General features: G+C 42.1%; 1 protein-coding gene across 7 annotated transcripts; it reads right to left on the bottom strand.

Moving 5' to 3' along the window:
- Nucleotides 1–114: 114 nt before the first annotated feature.
- LOC102052860 (elongation of very long chain fatty acids protein 4-like) lies at nucleotides 115–21,574 on the bottom strand. 7 transcript variants are annotated; one of them, XM_055712174.1, is made up of 9 exons: nucleotides 17,608–21,574; nucleotides 16,434–16,713; nucleotides 15,980–16,045; nucleotides 14,018–14,205; nucleotides 12,845–12,925; nucleotides 11,858–11,917; nucleotides 10,297–10,411; nucleotides 9,390–9,517; nucleotides 115–664 (listed from the first exon to the last, which is right to left on the bottom strand). In XM_055712174.1, exons 2-9 carry the CDS (start codon nucleotides 16,462–16,464, stop codon nucleotides 608–610), a joined length of 726 nt encoding a protein of 241 aa, XP_055568149.1. In that variant the 5' UTR covers nucleotides 16,465–16,713; nucleotides 17,608–21,574; the 3' UTR covers nucleotides 115–607. The 7 variants fall into 7 exon arrangements, with proteins under 7 accessions (XP_055568149.1, XP_055568148.1, XP_055568145.1 ...); XM_055712173.1 differs by having other exon boundaries at nucleotides 115–7,984; nucleotides 17,608–21,573; XM_055712170.1 differs by having other exon boundaries at nucleotides 115–8,033; nucleotides 17,608–21,570.
- Nucleotides 21,575–21,779: the final 205 nt, after the last annotated feature.

Here is a 21,779-nt window from a genome sequence, read left to right as displayed (position 1 = left end):
GTGCTTCCAAAGCCAGCAGGCAACAACATTTGTACCAGGGTAACTTCATGCTGGCGTTTGCAAAGGGGGACTGTACTTTCCCTTTGATACATTCTTAAACCCGGTCAAGGCTGATACGTTTCAGTAGATGCACGTTTTATTAGAGAAAAGGAACTGAAGCAGCCTTACACAACGACTTCAATTGCAGTTCAGTAATATAATCAGCGCTAAGATCTTATTTTCTATATTCAAACCATGAACTCATCTACTCTATTCAAGGTCTACAGGGGAATATACTAAATATGTATACAAATACTGTTGGATTAAAACCTATATATATATATAACACTTCACTCTTGTGGAGCTTCTGGGTTTCTAATAAAATCAAGTATAGAAAATATTAAGTGAAAAAACATTTTGCCAGAAGTTGGCATCCCTGCAGTGGCAATTTTACTGAATCCATAGTTTACCTAGATACACCAGGATTGGTGAGTTTTCACTTAATTTAAAACATTACCTCTGTGTATGAAATATGCCTAAAGATATTAACAACAGTGCCAAAACAGAAAACCGTAATTATATAAAATGGTAATTCTAAGTGATGATTTGCCCGAGACATGGTCATGTTCTATAATGTGCCTCTGAGAACTGAGCGCAGAATCGCTGACCTGTTCTGCCACTGTGCCTGTGAAGTAAAAGATCACTTTATTCACACAAGTAATTCCTCGAAGCAAAAGTTTTCTAGAGCACCCCTTTGGAAATAATGGCTCTTTTATTTACAGTTATTTAATAGAATAATGTATCCAACCTGAAAAATGTAGTATAATATCCTTTAGGACTAACAAACTGATAAATAGAGACACACCTGTGTACCCTGACAACTAATGCCTGATCTGTTATCGATGCATGTAAGGGATTATAGCCAGCGGAAGGGCTTGCACACTGGAAAATTATTCTGTTTTCCCAGCTCTGTCAGCTCCTCTAATGCAAGATATTCTCCCTCCAAACCTTGCCGCAGGAATAATCATTTACTTCAAGAGGAAACATGCCTGGACAAGTCATACAGATCTCTCAAAGGCAATGCCAGTCAAAATTAATAATATGCACCTCAGGAACTGTGACACCTTTCTATTGCAACAAACACCTTTGGAGTTTGCTCAATGACTATGTCCCTTTCACAGGTCTGGTAGCAGGCAGGCATCCACAGACACTCAGCTGTGCTTTTACCTGCATACAAATATAATTGGTAACACAACATAAAACAGATGACTTGCCAGCACCTGTGCCTGCTCCCTCACCTCTGTACTTTTTGTCATTTAGCCTGCTGTTCCTGCATGTATTTGAACATACAAACCCTTGTACCCATCTGCAAAACTGCCTTCCAGGGACCTCCTACCGCAAGGGTTACATTTTGCTTTTGCTTGCAATCACGCTGTATTTATGTGACCTGTCACTTCATTAGGTGAGTCCCCACGGGCTGGAGAACAAACCCCAGCCCCCTAGAAGGACATACACATGCTAAGCATCACAGATCTCCCCGCTCTTTCGAGCACCCCTCACAAAATCCCCACATCCATCCATTCTCAACCCTCTTCCTACACTTCCCCTCTCAATCACAGAGACATTTTCGAAAATTCCCCTATGCCTTAAGTACCCTCAGGACTGTGACAGAGAAAGTGCAGACAGAGCTGGGAAACTTGCTGCTGCTCAAACGGTTGCATCCATTCTGCCGTTCCTTCACCAACAGGGAGCTGCACTTAGCTGACGCCTGGGAGAAACGATGCTGAATTTAAATTCTCGTCTGATTAAACCCCAAGTTTCTAGCCCTTCTAAATGTTGCGTTGCAGTGTTCACATCCTGAATTTGCAGGCAGATGGGATTATCCCCTAAAGTGCGGATAAAAAGACAGACCTGCCCACATTCATCTTGCTGAAAGCCTCACTGAAAACATTATGAAGAAAATGTACATTATTAATTGGTACATCAGGAATATATGGCAGCTCTGTATAGCATTTGAGTAGAATATAACTACTTTCTTTGCAGTTTTAACAACTCTGAGACTCTGGTATGGTGTCTGTATATGTGGGTACATAGGAGGAGGGGAGAAAGGGGTGAAGAGGAGTCGGAGGATGCTGTTAAAATGGAAGAAAATCCACTCCAAGCAGGGAATTTTAAAGAGCAATTCTTATTTAGCATCCTTAATATTTTGAGTGTGATGAAAAGACTAACACTTTCTTGAAGAGCAGTCCTACCAGCAGAAAGCCAAGGTACTGGAGAGAAAGGATGACATGCAGAATAGTGAGACATACCAAATGCTGAGATGTGCTACTGATGCTTTAACCAGGCACTCCCTGACAAAGAAATTATTTGTCCCCATACCTGTGATTTAGCAAAAAGTATTTACTACCCTGATCACATGCACACATGCCAATCAGTCCCTTACACCCCAGCACATCCACGCCAAAACTTCTCTCCGGCTCCCACTGCCACTCAGTTCTTCTAATCCAGTTGTCATTGCCCTCTGACTGGGATGTTTCTTTTCCCCCCATCTGGTCCATACAGCACCATTAGTGCCTTATCCTGCAACCTCATTCGCAAGTTTTCTCCTGAGGCTGGACAAGTGGCTAGTAAATGGGACTCCCCTGGTTAGGCAGCATCAAGGGGCTGCCAAAATGTAATTCTTTTTAGATTCCCTACTTTACCAGCTAGCACCTATGAGACACTAATACAAGCTTTGGAGAAGAAGAAACACTGTTCAGGCTGCAGATTCTCTTTCACCTGAAGGCAGGCTGTGTCCCCAGTGCTACCTTACCAACACTTCCACGGGGAGAAAAGAAGGACATACCCTAATGCCTGGTGCAGCCATCATGCTGGGGACGTGAATAACGCATGCCTGTGGTCAGACCTGCGTAATCCTGTGCACCACATATGAGATTTCTGTGACTGCCTCCCGTCTTCTGCTGCATTTTCAGCTTTGCACTGCCCCCCCCCTGCTCTCAGGTACTGGGACAGATGCAACTGGCTGATCCAGGCCATCATACCATTACATAGCAGGAGCGGCAGCTGTGTGGCTGCTGGGAGCTGTTGTTCAGTAGGATGTTCCCACAGAGCGAAATGTGTGACTCATCCCATGTGAGGATGTCACACATTGAGAAGTGAGCAATGGGGATAGTCTGCAAAGGCTGCATTCATCTACCCATACACAAACACGCATACACACACACCACATACACACTCTCTGGCACACCTAAAGACACCTTGAGGACATCCAGTCTTTTCACAAACACACCCTCTTGGGCCATCCCTATCACTGGCTGTGGAGCTGCAGCACTACAAAAATAAAAATAGAACTGAGATGTGGAGAGATGTACACCAGTCTCTCGAAGTTTAATCTGCCCACAGCCCTCCTCCTCAGTGGTGGTGGGACTCAATGTGTGTGCTTCGACACATTTTGTGGGGACAGGCACCCCACAAATGTGCCTTGTGGGGTGATGTGGGTGACTACTTTGTTTCTTCTCCATGTATTGACTAAATAACATTCCCATCATGGCAGATGGTGAGGAAGTCATCTGAAGCTGAGAAGCAACCGAAGGGGTTAAAGGCAAATCCGTGCCTCCCCCACTTAGTTAATTCCCCAGCAGCCTGATCCTGTGTTGAGATGATTCAGGCCAGAGAGACTGCCACAGTCCCCAAGGGAGACCCCAGAGAAAAGACGCATATTTCCTGTTCAGGAGGATTAAGTACAAGGCCATTGACAAATCACAGTAAACATCTGGATGTGAGCACTCCACCTATCAAGCCCTAATCCATGAGTTATTCATTAATGAATTCAGCAAATTCACACTGTTCTATTTATAGGGTCAGCTGATCTTTTTTAATGTTTGGCTTGGAGGTGTTTTACATCTGTATCAACAGATTTTTATTTATTGTACAAAGCAGTCTACTGTATTCTGCTTTTGCTTAATTAATTGTTTAGAGTAATTCTTTTGCCTTTTTTAAAAAAAAACACACACTGACATATTTTTTGATCATATAAAAAAATTCAATATTTAAAACCCAGTGATGCTCCTGCATTTTATATTGTTTTGCAATTTTAAGCCCAAGCTCCTCTGGAAACTTTCCATCACACAGTGATGGAAAAAAACATTAAAGAGTAATTGATTTTCTTTTCTGTATTTTGTTTTGATTAAAATGAAAATCCCTCTCATTTATCTTCAGAGGGAAAGTAAGCATTGAGTAAACGGTCTGGTTAATTCAAAAGTAATTTGATCAGAACATCCATAATTTACATTGACTTGAACAGCAGGAAAGATGCTGAGCACTACCAGATATCAAGCTTATTCATTTAAACAGACTACTTACATTATGCTTTACAGCTTGTGAATGTAAACTACTCTAAGAACGTATAATGACCAACATTTTATAAGGGGAAAACTTGCACACAATTGTGCCCTTAAAAGTCATCTGTTAAGCTTCAATAACACTCCAGTCGGCTCACACGCAAACCAGGCTGTGTCACTGAGTGCATTGCTGTTCACACAGCTGTGCCATCTTGTTCCCAGTGAAATCTGCAGGCTTTGTCATTGATACTGGTGGAATCAGCATTTGGCCCAGAGGTTTCTATAAAACCAGCTGCGACAGGATATTTTCAATTCACCCTCAAAGGTTTGAACTCTGCCAGACAGCATGAATCATTCAAACTTGTGATTTATAATTTCCAGTCTTTTTGACTTACAATGTATTACTGTGATGCAATCTTTAACTTTAGGGACTTGATCTTAAAGGGGGAAATCTCATTCTGTGCTTTTATTCTCTTTTAAATTCCAGGAGCACTACCTCTACTCTCAGGTTTTTGCTCTGGTCACAACAGGATTCCCCAAGTGGACAGTACCAACTGTGATAACCCAATTTACAACAGAAGAATGAAGACAAGTGAGTGCTATCTGATGGAGCAAATAATCAAGACCTGCAGAGCCACTCAGCTATACTTATGCAATTTTATCTTCACTGCTAGTGCAAGTACTCTCACAAGTGAATTTTGTTTGCATCGATGCTTTTGTAAGGGCCACGCTCCATACTAGTATCTATTTCTGTATGTAAAGCATGGTGTTTCTGGGCAAACTTAATTCCTTCTTATCATCCAACTGAAAATACTTCATTTTCATCCTATGGCTTTTGAAGTCACACTGACAAAAAGCTCTTACCAATTCAAAAGGACAAGATCAGGCCACTCACTCAGGCTATGAGAAAGAGGGACAGGAATAGATCGATCCAAGGTTGCATGTCTAGGACAAATAGTTACGGTGGCATGTGATCTAGGTGATCAGTCACTTCAAGCTGTCAGGTAGAATATTCATATTTTTTATTTTGTTACAAACTACGTGGCCAGTCACAGTTCCAGAATCCATTGCGGGAAGCTCTGTCATACACAGACACAAACTAAGCTGCATAGGATGCTTTAAAAAAAGCTAAATGACATGTTTACAAATGTATATATTTTAAGAAGCAGTAGATTTGGAAAAACATTGAGTAAGCCAAATTTCATGTTCATTTCTAATTTTTTATCAGTCATGAATTATGAGTGAATCAAGGAAAATCAAAATACGGGATGCTTACTCTGGTATAAAATAAGTAGTGAAGTCCTTGAAATTAGTAACTACAATCTGAAAAAGCTTATGTGAGCAGAAACTGAGGTTGAGATCTACTCGTGATCCCCTCACATATAGGCAAAAGAGCTTAATTAATTAGATTTCTTTGTAAGTATAGATAATTCAGACAGCTGCAGGGAACTATGCTCTACCATGAAACTAGGGAGCTAAACGTACTGATGGTTTAAGCAGCATAGGGCCATAAGTGAATTATTAAGTGGACAGGAGTAATGAAACAGCTGTACTTGTATTAAGTCTTCAGTGCCGGAGGAGCCTCTGGGGAAACCTCAACATGAACACAGTATGTTAGATACACAGCAGATTTTCTTTTTCCTGTCTTACCAAACAAAGGGAAGAATGGAGGACCCACCCAGAGGTTTATTATTTAAAGCTCTAACAAAACTAGCATTCTAGTATGCAAAGGCAGTACAACTTATATAGTAAGTAGTGTGGAAAACTATTTGACAGGAAGAAAACAAGCTAGCACATAGACGTAAAATAAGCCCTGCTTACTTTTCATAGTCACCAGTGAAAATCAGAAGAAAGACTACCCAAATTAAAGGAATGACATTTATGATGTGTCATAGTGGTAATGTAAGCAAATCCTTTGTGTATGTGTGTGAAGGTAAGGAGAGCAAGGAATGGAAGACAACTTTTTTATCTTATACATGTGCATGTAGTAGCTAAAGGAGAGGTTTGGCATATGAACACAGACCAGTAATGAACAAGTTGTGTTTATTTTGCATAACCAGATTGGTATAGAGCATATTTTTTTTTATTTTTTTTCTTTGTGTACATCCGTTTGCTAGGTTCAGGCTCGCATCTAATCCTCTGGACATTCCCAGAGGAGTTGGACTTCTTTACATTTGAGGTGAATTTGGCTTGGCAATGGCAATGCAGCATGTTACTAATTCTAATTCCCTCCTTCAAGAGCCTTGTATTTCAACTGTGAAAAAATCACTACTTCACAATACTTGTTTTAATCAACAGAGGTGAATGCAATAAATAAATACCACTTTGTAGTTTAAAACCTGAATTTAGGATTTTCAAAGCACTAGCAGATCAAAACTTTAACAGTATTTAACTGTCTGCAGGTGAATATAAATACCAAATTCTAGTTGTAATCGATTTAGGAGCAAAAAAGAAGCCAACAAGTAAGTGCTACAGTCAATGGAGCTATGCTCCTTTGCGCTAGCCAGTGGGTTGACTTTATACATTTTGTATTAATACTTGTACAACTAGTTAGTGGAGCTGGTTGCTTGTAGTGGCATAAATTTTTTTATCTGTAGTAAGAGGCAAAATTTTGAAATAACAATAATAATATTATTAACAATAATAACAAAGTAGAGTAAAAAAGTTATGAATAGGGAACCACAAATCTGTTCTTTCTATTAAAAAATATGGCATCTATAAGGAGAGATTCCAAGTAGTCTTCATGCATTAAAAGCTCTCTATTGTTATGAGAGCAACCAAAGGCAAACAAGCATTCCAGAAAACGGTACATGATGTTTCTTACTGTATTAGTTTGTTACTTAAGGATGAAGGTGCTAATAATAATGCTTTCTTTAGCTTCAAAAGAGTGAAGGAACAGAGGCACCTGTCCAGATGGACAATGTAAAGACAAATTTCCTTCATGCTTATACTAATATAAAGTTAAACCATCAGGGCCATATAGCTGTAATTCACCCCAGTCCCAGGGAGAGCATCCTTAAGAGGAAAGGCTGGGATGCAGCATATAGGTCAGGGCATCCTGCTGTCTCAGTGAGTTCCTGGCTGATGCTGTTACCTGGACACTACTTTCAAGGCTGGAGACACCTGATCCTGCCTGATCTAGAACAGTAAAGCTGAAACAGTCTTATGAATGCGAAGAAACTCTCTACAACCTAAGACATGGCCAGGGAGTCATGGTTGGATGCTAGATCTTGCAAACTGAGCTAACAGATGGAAGGTAAGGAGGAGATCTTTTGGTGCTAATTTCACAAAGGCTGCTATGCTGATGACTACTTGGCTTGGCTTTGCATCAGCTTAATTAAGTGTGCTCCTCAGTACCTTAAACCCTGAGTTTATGTCATTCTTTTTTTCTCCCTAACTTGAGATATTGGAAGGCAACTGTAAGTCTGCACACATGAGCCTCACATGCACTCCCCAAATAAGTTTTCTTCATCCAATCATTTTAGAAGCAGCAGAAAATGTGCAAGTTCATCAGACGGTGCTCACTTTCCTCTTTGATTTTCTTTAAGTCAGCTTCTCCTGCTTTCCCCTAATGTAGGTCCGGTAGTAGAAGTGTAGGAAGAGAGCAATGAGGCTGAGAATGTAGAGGAAGACTGCAGCGTTGAAGCCATCAGGGAAGGGACATTCTGTGAAGAGGTTGTAAGAAGAATGAGCAGCAATGGCCACAAACTGGCACTGGAAGAGGGGGAAAAAAGAAGCAGCCAGATTAAGGAACCTACATAAGACATATATCAACTGACCATTAGGGACATCTTAAAGAGTATCACAATATACTAGTAGTGTCCCCAACCCAGAGCATCACCTGCTTGCTTCTCCTGACACCTCTGAAAAACTTGTGCTTCGAGCCCAGCAGTGTTTTCCCAACATGAAGGGGTGTCACACATCCACCAAACACTGAGGCTTGCCCACTGCTGTAGGGAGCAGGTCTGGAATCCAGCCTCTCCTGCCTAGGAGCAGACAGACCACTGCCCTTGTGCCATTTCTCTGCCATGGGCCGGTAACAGAGATCTTGGAACATGGAAACTAAAGGTGGAAGACTCTTCCTCATTGGTAATCAGATTACTATACCCATAATTATTTTGATTTGTATTTTATCTTACAGAGAGGAACTAAAAATGCTACTGTTATCCATTCAAACATTAATCCTTTAAAAATAAAAATATTTTACTGTCACGTTGAAGCAATGAGTTCTACCTGCCAGAAGTATGTTAAACAAAAACTTATTTCCTGTGCTATATTTTGCACTACAAATACTTTTTCATCTCATGCAACACTTACTTTTTCTGCTTTCACCATTCAGGATAAATAAGAATTCCGGACCAGCCTTCAGTGCACCACTATTTTACATACACCTTATCTTTTCTTCCTTTTCTCTGGTAACTGCATACTTTTTGTTTGCATAATGTCTCTTTGTGTGTAATTAACTCTCACAAATGCCTAACTATAATCATTGTTCTTGTCTGGAACATTGTTTTTATGCTGTGTCTTTGCAAAGCCACAGGATTGTCAGGATTTGCCACCTCTTCAGAGATGAGGGAAAGAAAATCCCAAGGGATTTTCTTTTTTTTAACTCGCCTCCATTTGCCTGCAGTATAGACATAATTTTCCTTTCTGAAGAAACAAAATGAACTGCCCAAACTCCTGCCCTACCAAGAAGCCAAAGTTTCCCCAAGTTACTGCCCCACACCTCTCGAAACCAAGCTCTGTTTTCAGGGCTCCAGAGGGGAAAAGGCTACCGTATACAACAAAGAGAGAAATCTAGTTGCCAATTTTTCTCTCTCCTTCACATTACAAAGGTGGGGTCTTATTAGTTGATATGGTCAGTGAAAGCCTCTTGCTGGTTTTCTGAGTTATTCAAAGCAGGACACCAGTCAGTTCACCTCTCACAGTGGTACATGAGGACACCTGAGGACACTGTGATTTCCATAGCCAGCAAACAGAAGACTTGAGCCAGTAAGAGAACAGAGACAGACAGCAGGGGCCATCGCACCATCACACAAAGTACAGAGAGGAACACATGGAACTAATTACCAGCTGCATGATGGTTAGGTAACGCTTCCACCATAGGTAGCGATGCATCTGTGGTCCCAGGCTGGCCAGGGCGTAATAGCCATACATGAAGATGTGTACAAAGGAGTTTAACATTCCGATAAAGAAGGCTGAGGAGTAAAGAAGTCAGGATGAACAAGTCACACAAGCATTTCAAGACTAACACTGTGATGAGCTCACAGCCATTGTGACGATGCTTTCAAAATACATCATATCATCCCTACACGTGTACCTTCAGACTCTGCCTAGGAAGCAGGTAATATTCTCCCTTCTCCTTTCAGCATATATCCATCCTATATCTAGTGTTCAGAGACAGAGAAGAGCTTCAAAGGCAGATGAGAATACTATTTCTGACCTAAGTGTTTCATACCATTCTGGTGTTAAGGCCATGTAGCCAAAATGGCTTCCCAAAAAAGAATACCCCAGCGTCTTGTGTAGGGCCTACTACCTATAGTGGCCTAGTACTCAGGTGCTTCTCTTTTGGTGGAGCAAAAAGGAGAAGCAGCCCAGACACAGACCAGAAAGGGGAGTGAGGACTAAGCTGGACACAGTCAGAGCAGGAAATGGAGACCCAGGACCTGGGCTGCTGCACCAGGCCCAGCCGAATGTGGTCTGGGTGGACATATACATAGACTTTGTATAGGATGTTACTGTTTCTGTTTGGCCACATTCTGTGGGCACATTCTCATTCTGGATGAAGCCTGGATGAAGTGAACATAGCAGTCTAAATAGCCCAAAGAGCTGAGCAGATAGTATCAGCTGAAATGTACATTTCCCACACCTTTGGAGGCAGGTGAGCTTCCTACCTGCCAGTCAGCCCATCTGCATTGCTCATGCTATCTCCACAGCAAGAAGAAAACTGAATCACAAGGTGTCTCCAGAAGCATACCTTGTCCTCCAGGCACGTATTTGACACCTGACCACCAGTTGAACAGCATAGTGCCATGATGGTACACGTGCAGAAAAGTCACCTGGTCTTGTTTCTTGCGCAGAATAAAGAAAACCTGAAAGAAGCCAGACAAAGGAAAATCTTGAGCTGATGTGTTTAAAAAGAAGATTTTACAGTAGAAAACTGATAAAAAATAGTTAATGGTGATTCTGAATTTCCCAAACCCATTTCCTCTGCTCTTGACAAAAACTGGTGAAATTCAACACATGCCATAGATCTTGTATTATCTGGAATAGGGAGGAATTAGCAGGCAGATTTTTTTCCACAAAGCCCCAACTATTTTTCCTTTTGGATTCAGACCCAAGGCCCAAAGAGGACACATCTGAGACTCTGACTGAGCTTCCATACAATTTACAGCTGTGTGGGTCTGGTCCTTTTCAGGACATAGGTTAGATGTTTAACAATGCCAGACAATGATCTACAGAAAAAGTGCTGTGTTGAATGCCCAAACCCTTCTGAAATATGCATTAGTAAAGAGAATGTTTTTGGCAGATGTATACATGTCAGGTCACTGTATTTCAGCGTGCACATGCAGACACACATAACAAAAAGTGAATCTGCTTTTCAGGGACTCAGGACGGGCAAAAAGCTGCTTTTCTTGCTGATGAAAACAGAGAGGATTGGTCAACCCAACGGCAACAGGCCTAGGAGGCCTCCACGTGACAATCCACTTTCAGTCAGTGTGTTGTCAACTCACACCCTAAAGAGCACTAGAATGTGAAGTCTTAGGCCAGGATACTGCTTCTCCTGCTGACCAAGCAGAGAGGTGGGATTCCCTTAGTTCAGTCATTTAGTTCTTTTTTAAAATAGGAGAAGACCTGAAGACAAGCTATAAAATGATACTGTCTTCAGGTGAATGTTCAGTCTAACGCAGGACACAAACCTTTAACCCACAACTTTGGGATAATCTGTGGTAGCAAAAAATGCCAGGACGAATACTTGTACATTTGCAGTTTCTTTACTGCCCAACTAACCACTGTTACTCAGCCAGACAGGCAAGGGCAGATACTGCCTGGCAGCCTTAATCAACTGGTAGCTGAGATATGGGGGGACCATCGGGCAATAGCCAAGGTTAAAGCTTCTCCCCTAGCACTGTGGTCAGGAGGGAATGCCTGCCCGCAGGAAGGGTGCTAGGGAGCGAACTTGCAGCCACTGGGACAGAGGTGGTCAAACTGGACAGCAGTGATTCTTTTCTTCTGGAAAAGAGCTTTTGAGGAAGCCTAGTGGCATGATATCCAGTGGTGGTGCTGGACTCTTGCAGGCCAAACGCTGTCAAAAACCAGCACGCTGAAGCTAATCCCTCTTCTTTAACAGTATCAGCCTTATTCCCACAAACAGGCAGAGCAGAACACATGAAAACAGCATTTACTGAAAAGCGTCAACCAAATCAATACAGGATCAACTGAGGACGTTAGCTTCTGGCACCCTGCCCTTTTCTGACAAGGAAGTGATTTATTTACAGCATCAGTCCCACTGTGCAAGCGAGCTGAGCCCTCCTTACCGTATCAAGCAGCTCGATGACTTTGGAGAAGAAGAACCACCAACACACTCTTGCCATCTGCTGGGCAGCACAAGGAAACGCTGTTAGACCTCAAAGCAAAACCATCGCTCAGTCTCACTGCCTGAGATTTCCAACTGTGCGCTGTGTGAGCGCTGCCCACCAGGGATCGACCGCAAAGGGCAAAAACTAAGGGACTCTTTTACAGCTACTGCTTTTTCTTTTTTGTTGTTTGGTTGGTTGGTCTTGTTTTATTTTTTGCTGATCTGGGGCGTGGAAAGGCATTCAGGGTTGCTTTGGCTGGTCAGATGATTGGTTTGCTAAGTTGCTTGCTCTTTGATGAGGCAAGGTTGAGCTGCTCAGAAAATGTTCTAGCCTAAGGACAAGTATCTGAAAACCTGAAAAGAAATATCCGTGCTTGCATCTGTTCAAAGCCTGGTTATATCCGGAGCCAAAGCAGAATAGCTCTGAATTCAAACAGAAAAAACTTATGCAGCATTTTGAAAAGCTGAAGCTGGTGAGACACCCCCACCCCCACCCGCAGTTATGACCAGACAAGGAACGGTTTTAGCTAAATCCCTCTGCTAAAAGAAATGTTGACTAAGATTTGTCACGTGAAGCTGAGTATATAAAAATTTGTTTTCTTGTTGACAGTGATCACCCAGAATCCTTATATAGTCAATTGAATGAGTCACATACGTTTCAGAGGTAATTTGCAATATCTATACTAGAAATCTGTCTTCAGATGATTGGATCACCCTGTCTCCCTCGAAGAGGAAACTTAGATGGCTATGTTGACTGAGATGATTAATTTATAGACAACTAAAGCGAAATGCAACTGTTGAAGCAATCAATTTGCTGAAACAGGTTTACAAGCAACAAACTGGAGTACAAGCCTTCTTAGGCATGCAAATTGCTATTTATAAGTAAAACAATCTGCATACCCACAGGTGAAGCTGGGCCTAAGGCAAGTTTTGCATAGAACTGTACCCTCATTCCTAGTTCACTTTGGCTGTAATCCACTGGCTGACACAGGTAGCTGTAGTCATCCAAGATTGAAGTTGCCAGGAACTGAAACAAAAGAAAAGCAATAGAGATCCATTTTCTTTTCAACACCATCGGTTCTAAAAGATGTGCATATTAATGCTAAGGTAATAGGGTCTTAATCTGCTAGTCACTGACAGAAAATCTATGCAATTTATACAGCTGAGCAAATATTAAAAACCTAAAACAAAGCACATCCTTACTGGAATCTGAAAAAAGAAAATTCAGTCTGGGCATATTTGTAACTCTTTGTGTAACCACTGGAGTGCTCAAAAATGCTTCAGCAGGAATAGTGAATTCTAGGCTTCAGAATCTCTCTGAAAATACACTGTTTTCCTTTGCAAAGATCCCATACTGTTTTGTTTTGGCTGGTTGCATTTGACTATTAATTGGAATGCCAAAACCTGGACCAAGTAACCCACATAACTCAGCAACAAAGCACAGACAAGCAATTTTCACACCTGTCCTCAGATCAAGTAGTAATTGTTCAAAAAAAAAAAAAAATATGCAATTTGCTTTAACTAAATGCAACAATTGTATTATAAACTAAAAGGGCAAAACTGTCGACAACATGCTTTTCAAACCTATTCAGCCATGTTCCCTTGAAGAGTTTTCAGCAGCCTATCTGAACTAGGGAACGGCTTGTAGAAAGACTTATGCACTGAGAACAAGCAGAAAACAGTGTCGGCAGTACTCTCGGCAGCAGGAAGCTGCAGTGTGCTTGGCACTCTTGGAGAGGACTGCGTAAGTCTAGAAAAGCAGTTCTTATTCTCGGAGACGTGGCCCTCACCAGCCAGACCCAAGACAAAATGAGGAGGTTCCATGTCCTCTGTACGCTCTTTGTCTATGGGGGAGATCTCAGCTTTCAACTTGTCCATCCAGGAACCTTCCAATGTAAATTTTATTAATGAGAGGAAGATCGAGAAATGGGAGGAAATGAGGTATGCTTCAGAAACAACACTTTCAACAGAGCAATACTGCTCCTCTTGTGGTATAATAGACATGTCGAAGTTGGCTCTCACTCCCTTCATTACAGTCCATCAACAAAAGCCATTGAAAAGGTTCTGGCATTCAACCACTTCCCAGATGCTTACCTAGGATCCAATCCTGTCTCCTCACCTCGTAAAACATGTAGCTTGATAATGTCATCATGGTTAGATTGTAGGCAATCAGCAGGCCTCGCAGCTTCAGCGGTTTCCGTCGACGCATGTAGAAGGGCCCCAGTGCCACGACAAAGAGGTAGGAGGCAAAGAGAAGTGTGACTGGAAGTGGAGAGTGGACCAGGGGCCACGGGTCTGTCCTTGGATCTGAAAAGCAAAACACACAGCCAAAGATGGCAGATCCCGCACACTGGATGGCAAATATATTTAGTTACTTCCCTTCTGCATGCTTTCCAGCAAAAAGAAAATTGGTATCTTGTGTCTGTACAAAACAGTACCACAGTCCTTCTTGTACCCTGGAGCTGTGTGTACCAGACTCTGCTGAAAGGCTTTAGAATAGCATTTGGGTTGGGACTGTAGTACTAGAAGACTGCTCTGCTGAGCACCAGCCTTCTACAGCACAGCAGAGAACAGACCTTTCCTGTCATGAGCTGGAGCCCCCACCACAGGCTGCAAGACTGTCCCACACACGGGCTAACGAAGTTCAAGACATACGCAGCAGGGATTCGCAGAACAAACCCATCCGTTTCTGGCTCTTCAGGAATGTAAATCTTGACAGCTAAATAATAAAACTGTTTCAGTCACTGGTGCTATTTCCTCCCTGCCCCACAATGCTCAGGATATCTGAAATTCTCCACATTCATTTTTATGTCTACTCATAGGGTGGACTCTCTTAAAGCATGCCATTTCACTAGAAAAAGACAAAACACTTCTCCCTGCCAAAAATGCTCTTTAATCCTACAGCAAAGGGAAGCTCAAAAGATTTTCTGTCATGTCACCTCCTAATCCTGCGTCATCCCTGATCATATCATATTGCAGGATACATTACATCTGCAAAAATGCCCCAGTTCCCATTCATGCTTTCTTCCTATTCCCATTGTGGTCACTGCTCTGCTAAACTCCCTCAGCATCTCCCTTTGCTTCCTGACCTGCCAGTTCCAAGCCCCAGATCCCTCTCACGGTTCTAGCCCTGGGTTCCTTGCAAAAGTCCTCTATTGAATTTTAGTCCTTGGCTCACTGGTGAGTCTGTGGGCCTCAAGGTTTGCTTTTTGTTTGTTTTTTTTTTTAAATGCCATCCCTGTCTACATTACACTGTTAAGCCCCATCCCTTCTAAACCTCCCAGTTCTTTAGTATTCCTGTTATGGGCTTTGCCAAGAGCTCTGATATTCCACTTCTGGATTTAACAGTCCATCAGAGGTCCTGAATCCCAATTTAGACTCTTCTGAAATTCAAGTCCTGAAACATTGACAGCCTGAGCACTATGCCCCAAGTCCTTCTCCTGTCAAAGCCACCATGCAGGCCTTCCATTCTACCTTCATTCCACTTTGTTGGCATTTCCTTACATCTGGGGATCCAACAGAGCCCCGTGGGACCAAATGGACCTGCAGAACCTCTAGCTATTGAAGATCTGCAGTCTCCTATAACTGCAAAATGTCAGATCTCAAACACTGAGGAGTAGTTTCTGTCAATATTTCATTTGATAATAGGTTTTGCTGGCTTCACAATGAGTTTAAACCTCAAAGTATTACCTCTTTGGTCTACTAAGCTTTCCCATGACACACGAATATGGATTTTTAAAATTCCGCTTTCTTTAATATTCCAGACTTAAGGCAATCCTGAGCACATATTGCTCATCATCCTGTCAAAGCCTGTTGTACATTGAACAGAAAGCTGCTGAGAGTTCCCAACCATGGAAATCGGAAATCCCCCATCCCTTCATTCCTTACCGTGATCCAGATGGAGTGTCCCTGAGATATATTTCAAGACTTGAGGGAAGTTCATGATCATGGAGAAGGAAAAGTGAAAATCTGCTTAGCCAAAAAAAATGTAGGCTCACAGGATCCTGTTCCTTCTAGGTTTGTTCTTCATGATAAGGCTATTTATGTGGAAAATTCTATTTAAGACAGTATCTCTACCTACCTCCACTTTCAAGGACCCAATTGTAGAATTCCTGAGTCTTTTGCCAAGTTGAAGCCATCACAAGTTCTGGAAAGAAATTAAAAATTAGCATCCCCTGGATGAGATTAAGCCCATTGATCCTAGCCTTGACTGAGTTTTAAATAAGGAGGCTCCTTAGACAAAGACTCGGGACTACAGCTAATGAAAATAGTTTGCTTTCTGTAGAAATTTAAATTTTGGACCAGGATTAGAGTCATGTTTAAAAAAGGAAGGAAGAGAACCCTCCTTTAATGATTAGCTATTTAACTTCTATTTCCAGATTTTGATATTTTGTTGAAGTTCACCTCTAAAAATACTCTGATTAGCTGCATGTGAAATACCAGAGCCAGGAGCTCTGTGTACCGTGTTGGGAAATCAATCACGTGATACTTTTTCTAAAGCAGTGTAGGCACAACACTTCTGCAAGGACACACACCAGCAGGCATAACGGCATCCTCTGCAGGCATTCTTGGAGATTCACCGTGTTAGCAGGCAGTTTGGGATTACTTCAGTACTGCTGCAACTCTACAGATGTTAACTGAGCTATGTTGGTTATTTGCCTTTCTGAGGCCCAGTTTATACATTAAGTTTGTTTATCTTGTATATATTCTATAATTCAGTATATTAAAGTAGAATACTCATATATAATATGATGTTCCTCCTCTTCCCTTCTTTCCTTTAGCAGGAGACCTTTCCAATGGCATTCAGAAGTTCACCTAGAAAACACTTTACTGCAGTTACTTTGAACAGCTTGTGTTATCTGCCTTACTTCTCCCCACCAGCAAACGCACAGGACCAGCTTTCTCCCAGTTTCATCTCCTCCTGGTACTGAGAAAAGCACATTTTCTCCTTTGGCTCCTCATAGGCTGCTGGGTATAAAAGTACCCACACCTGCTCTGGACCTGTCCCCTACTCTCCTGTGCCCACCGGGTCCCTGCAGCACAGTAGTTTGTGCATCACATGGCAGGGAAAGCTGTAGCCTAATGTAAGGCTTCTTACACTCATATAAATTTGTTTTAAGGAGCCTTATGAATATGAAGGGCTTAATACCCAGACCATATAGTTCTGCTGGAACTACAAACGCATAAAGCGTGCCTTGCACTGTTTACCAACTGTATTTTAAATTTGCACATCTGGATAAAATGTATTAAAATTAACAAGGCTTTGCTGTGTCCCAGCTGTATACAGATGTACTCTGGAGAAAAATACCAAGCAACATGACGTGCTGTAGCTACACCTCCCTGTCTGCAGACCTCACAGCCTGGTGACAGAAGCACACTTGCACAAATTTCTCTCCTGCTGTCAATCATTGCAGTCAAACTCCTTTTTGGTGTGTTTCTCTGACACATACCCGAGACCCTCAGCACAAGCACCGCTCACACACAACCTGACACAGACACCCCCACGCCCTCATAATCTGGGCAGAATCTGCCAGCAGAGAGATTAGTCGGTGATTATCAGCTGGCTCAGAGTCAATCCAGCAGGGATTTCACGCGGTTACATGCCCTCAGACAATCCATACCCATTCCAGCTCACTCCACTGCCTTTGCTTCCCCTGAACCGACAGCCTGTGGTGGACGGGCAAACCCAGGAGGCATGATCAGACTTACCCCAGCAGTGCAGCTGGCTTTGTGCCTCCCTTTCTTCAGGGGTGTCCTCAGCACGCAGCCGCCGCTCCTCTCACTGTGGGCACACGTGGCAGGCAGCAAAACAAGAAGCTGCGAGAGTGTGTGCCATTAAGCAGGTGTTGTTCTCGGCTTTCTTCTCCGCAAGAGAGGTGAGTACATCACCTGCTGGGTCTCATGCAGATGTGGTGGATCTTCACGCCTCTTAAGCACGATTCATAGCCTCCCAGTGGTACCCATCACAAAACCACCGTGAGCTGCAGGCACCCTGGCGTGGTGTTGTTCCGTAACTTTGCCAGAGCGGAGGTTACATCACATACTCCTCCCCCTCCTCCTCTTGCCTCTCCCCACATGATTTATCAGATTAGGGGACTACAAAGAGGAGGAAAATGAATGCGGAAGAGGACTGGGATTCCACAGGAGAGAACCACTGACCTGTAGTGTCATTCTTGGGAGCCTGGCCAAGTAGGAACCAGCCCAGCATTTCTTCTGCAGGTTTCTTTCAGGACACGTTACAACAGCTTTGCAAACAGTCAAAGGTGAGGAATCATGCCAGGGAAAGACCCTGGAAAACAATCTGTTTGGAACACTCCTTCAGCCCATCACAATGGGCTGTCAATGAGATTTTTGTGTGCTCAAAATATGTCCAAACCATAAAATGAGGGAGCAAAGAACAGTGGGAACACCCACCCACCCACTCACTCAGGGAAGGCAGAGCAAACTCAGATGGAGTCACCCCCTCATATCCAGTCTCTGTCCCTGTGGGAGTGGCTTTTACTGTTTTTAAAGATATATGAAAAGAAAATTGAGGAGTTTCACAGTGATACAAAGGTTCCCCCTCTGTGACCTCCATCAACCATATCAAGGAAACACACGCAGAGCCTTAGCCAGCAGTGGCTCCAGTCAGAAATTGCAGTGCATGTGATTCAGTCCCATGTGGGGGTACCAATGCAGAACCAGCACCCTGGCCGCGTCCCACCAAGAAACAACGCAAAGCCAAGCGATGGCGTTCTGCTTGGTCATCTGAGGTGTACCTGCACCTGGGGGGTAGCTACGCCCTCTTTTTTTCCCAGTGGGCACAGTTATTAGCAGAACTCTGGAAAAAGAGGGTAGCATCATAGCTTGTACCACTGCATTGTGTCTGTCACCGTATATATCACAAGCACTTCTGAAGGGGAAAACAGCAAAGATTAGCTTTCGAAAGCAGGATAATTAGACATACTATGTGGTGGCAGTTTTTCATTGAAACACGTCACTGTTGATGCTGCTGGTGTTTCCATCATGTGGGGAAACGATGAAAGAAATTAAACAGATACTTTTGGAGAAGGTGATTTAGGGTGCAGGCTTTGCGTTTTGGGGGTGGGAGGGTCAGAAGGTCAACCCAGTTTAGGAGAAGGTTTGACTGACCTTTGGTATCATATTGGGGGATATTTTGTTGATCCAGGATGCTGGATGAATCCAGCAGATTCAAGTTCAGGGAGACAACGATAGTGAACTTTACATACCATTTTTTGCAGATTTCCTAAAAAAGCCCTTTCTCAAAGTTTTTAGTTACTCATTATCCAACAGGTTTCATTTCAAAAGTTTTGGTGCCCAAGTCCTTAAAAAGGTTTGGTGATTTATCTGTGTGAATCACTGGAGATAATAAATCAGACCAGCCTTTTCTATCTGTCTATTATGTGTAGATGGGAATGTATTTTATTACTTCCATCTGGTAACTTCTAAGTAGTATTTGTTGAGATATTTATATTGATGTTTAATATTCAGAATTATAGGCACAAAATCTTCCATCAAACTTTTTTACCCTGATGAAAAATAATCAGCTGAAGTTAATTTTTCACAAACACATTTCATTTGGGACAGAGTATTTTGTTGTTCATGTAAATTGAAATTAAAAAAAAACAACCATGAGGCATATTTCATTTTTTTAAACCTGCCCTGTTCCTGAAGTGTTCCCAGTGGTACTGTTGCAGGTGTTCACTAGCACGGCTGGCAGATGGAGAGATGACATCAGTAACATGGTACTTTTACACTCTGGGAATGGGTGTGCTTTGATGGATGTCAGTACAACTGTGAGGGCAGTTCTGTGGGGACCACACACAAAAGCTGTTGGGGCTTTCAGTTTCAGCAAACACTCAGTGGAAAAAAAATATGGCTCCTTCACTGAAATAGTATTAGGGAAGCTCTGAATGCCAAAGTGAATTGGCATTTTTCGTTCAATGACTTGTCAAGAAAAAAGGGTATTGCAGGAACATGGATTACAGCCGTAGTAATACGCAACTCAGTTATATACAATATGTGACAGCTTGACAAGTCAATTAGAGATCTAAACGATTGCATATTTCTAATTTTAAAACTGGACATCTCCTGCATACAACATGGGTGTTTGCCACAAAATCATTATCAATAACAAATACCAACAGTAAACCAGTTCTGAGAGCTTCTGAATGATGCAGGTCTTGTTATTTGGTCCTCTGCTGTTGCTTCCAAACAAAACTATACTAAAAGCACAAACTAACAAAACAGACCTGTTTCAATACTTGAGAAAGAAGAGGAGCAGTGGGCCAGCTTCATCTGGATATCCAGGCTATGTCATAGTGATGCTCTCAACACCACAACAGAGGCTTATCAGATCTGGCAGGTCTCTGTGCTTTGCTTTTCCTACCTACATTCCATACGAAAGAGATGTACTGCGGCACATATCTGAAGTCCGAAATCTAATGAGTTCTAACCTCATCTCTTGTAGCAATGTTCTTTGTAGCTGTGATCAATTTAAATAACTCTCTTAGATCAAAATTGCTTACCCACCTAAAAAGTTTCTTTTACTATAGATAAAATTGCTTGAAAAATGAGAACACCTTCTTGCTCTTAATCAAGCTGTTACATAAAATTTAATACTTAACTTTTTCTTTTCTGATCTTTAAACCATTAGTAGGTTGTTATTTCAGTTATCCACTGAATCCAGGGCAAGTCCTACAGGGCAGGAAAGTCTCAGATATGGTACCGCATTTATGCTGATTTCCAGTGTGACAAAGGTGTAAGACATGCTCATACAACACCAATAAGCAACAACAAATCTGCCTGAAAAAAAATTACTAAGCTTACCAATCAAGCAAAACTACTTTCTTTATCAGCTTTTAAACTGCAGGGATACATGGGGTGACAGTGAAAGCACTGAAAGACAAGATCTCTTCTGCAGCAGAACACACCTTCAAGTGGTATCACCAAATCAACAAAACACCAAATAATAGCAGCAGGAATTTCAAGCTGGGTCAAAGAATATCTAACCAGTAAGGCCCCACAACCTTAACTACCAGCAAGCACTTAAAGATCCGAGGTGGCCAGATGCCTTTTAGAAGTTGCATATACCTGGCCCTTGGAAAACCTGAATCACATCAAATGAACTTCATATGCAATTTAACTGAACCAAACCTCTCGTGTTTTATGCATACAGATATTCATATGCAGTGTTTTATATGCAGATATTTTAAATAACTTGTAATTTATGTATGAAACTTATGCCACCTGACCAGAGATGAAGTCCAAAGGAAGATGTGCACCACTAGTTTGCAGCATACATCTCAGGTGGCCCTTTCCTGATCAGCTTCATCTGGCATGGAGGGTCCTGGAGCTGGAGAAAGGCTTCAATAAGACGCAAATGTCAGAGCTGTGGATGCCACAGCACAAGAAGAAAGGTGAAAAACCCAAAATTTCTTATTCAGCTCATATTCATCTTATTCATCTGCATTTCTGCTAAACAAGGTTTAAACAAGTATACCTAAATCATGAGAAGTTCAAGGACAGGATCATATTCTCAATCCTACCAGCAGATGAAGCACTACCTTGCTCCTTGGAAAGACAGTCCTCCAAAGAAAGCTCTGAACTTCTGAAATGGCATCTTCATGAACGTGTTTGTTGAAAGAGGTTCATGTAATCTCCCTTACTTCATGCTCTTTAACAATAACATCAGCTTTGAATTGCTAACAACAGAAATAAATAACAGCTGGTTTTATGAGTACTCTCTCAACAATGGGTAACATAATAATAGATGTTTTTACAGCAATAGAATTTCCTACAGAATAATAATTGAATGACTCTGTTTTGCTAATATGCAATTACCAGCTCACATATGTTTCTGCAGAAATACAGTGATTTCA

Source organism: Falco cherrug, chromosome 5 (genome assembly GCF_023634085.1).
Source record: "Falco cherrug isolate bFalChe1 chromosome 5, bFalChe1.pri, whole genome shotgun sequence".
NCBI classification, from domain to species: domain Eukaryota; kingdom Metazoa; phylum Chordata; class Aves; order Falconiformes; family Falconidae; genus Falco; species Falco cherrug.
Note: the sequence above shows the minus strand (reverse complement) of the source record. Positions and strands in the feature narration are given on the sequence as shown.

Excerpts from the sequence above, each read along its gene's own strand:
- LOC102052860 (XM_055712170.1), bottom strand. The coding sequence starts at position 16,464 with ATGCCTGCAGAGGATGCCGTTATGCCTGCTG. Across the intron at positions 14,206-15,979 it reads TTGGGTCCTTGAAAGTGGAG|ATCCAAGGACAGACCCGTGG; the intron begins GTAGGTAGAGAT and ends TTTGCTTTTCAG. Across the intron at positions 10,412-11,857 it reads TCATCGAGCTGCTTGATACG|GTTTTCTTTATTCTGCGCAA; the intron begins GTAAGGAGGGCT and ends GGCTTCTTTCAG.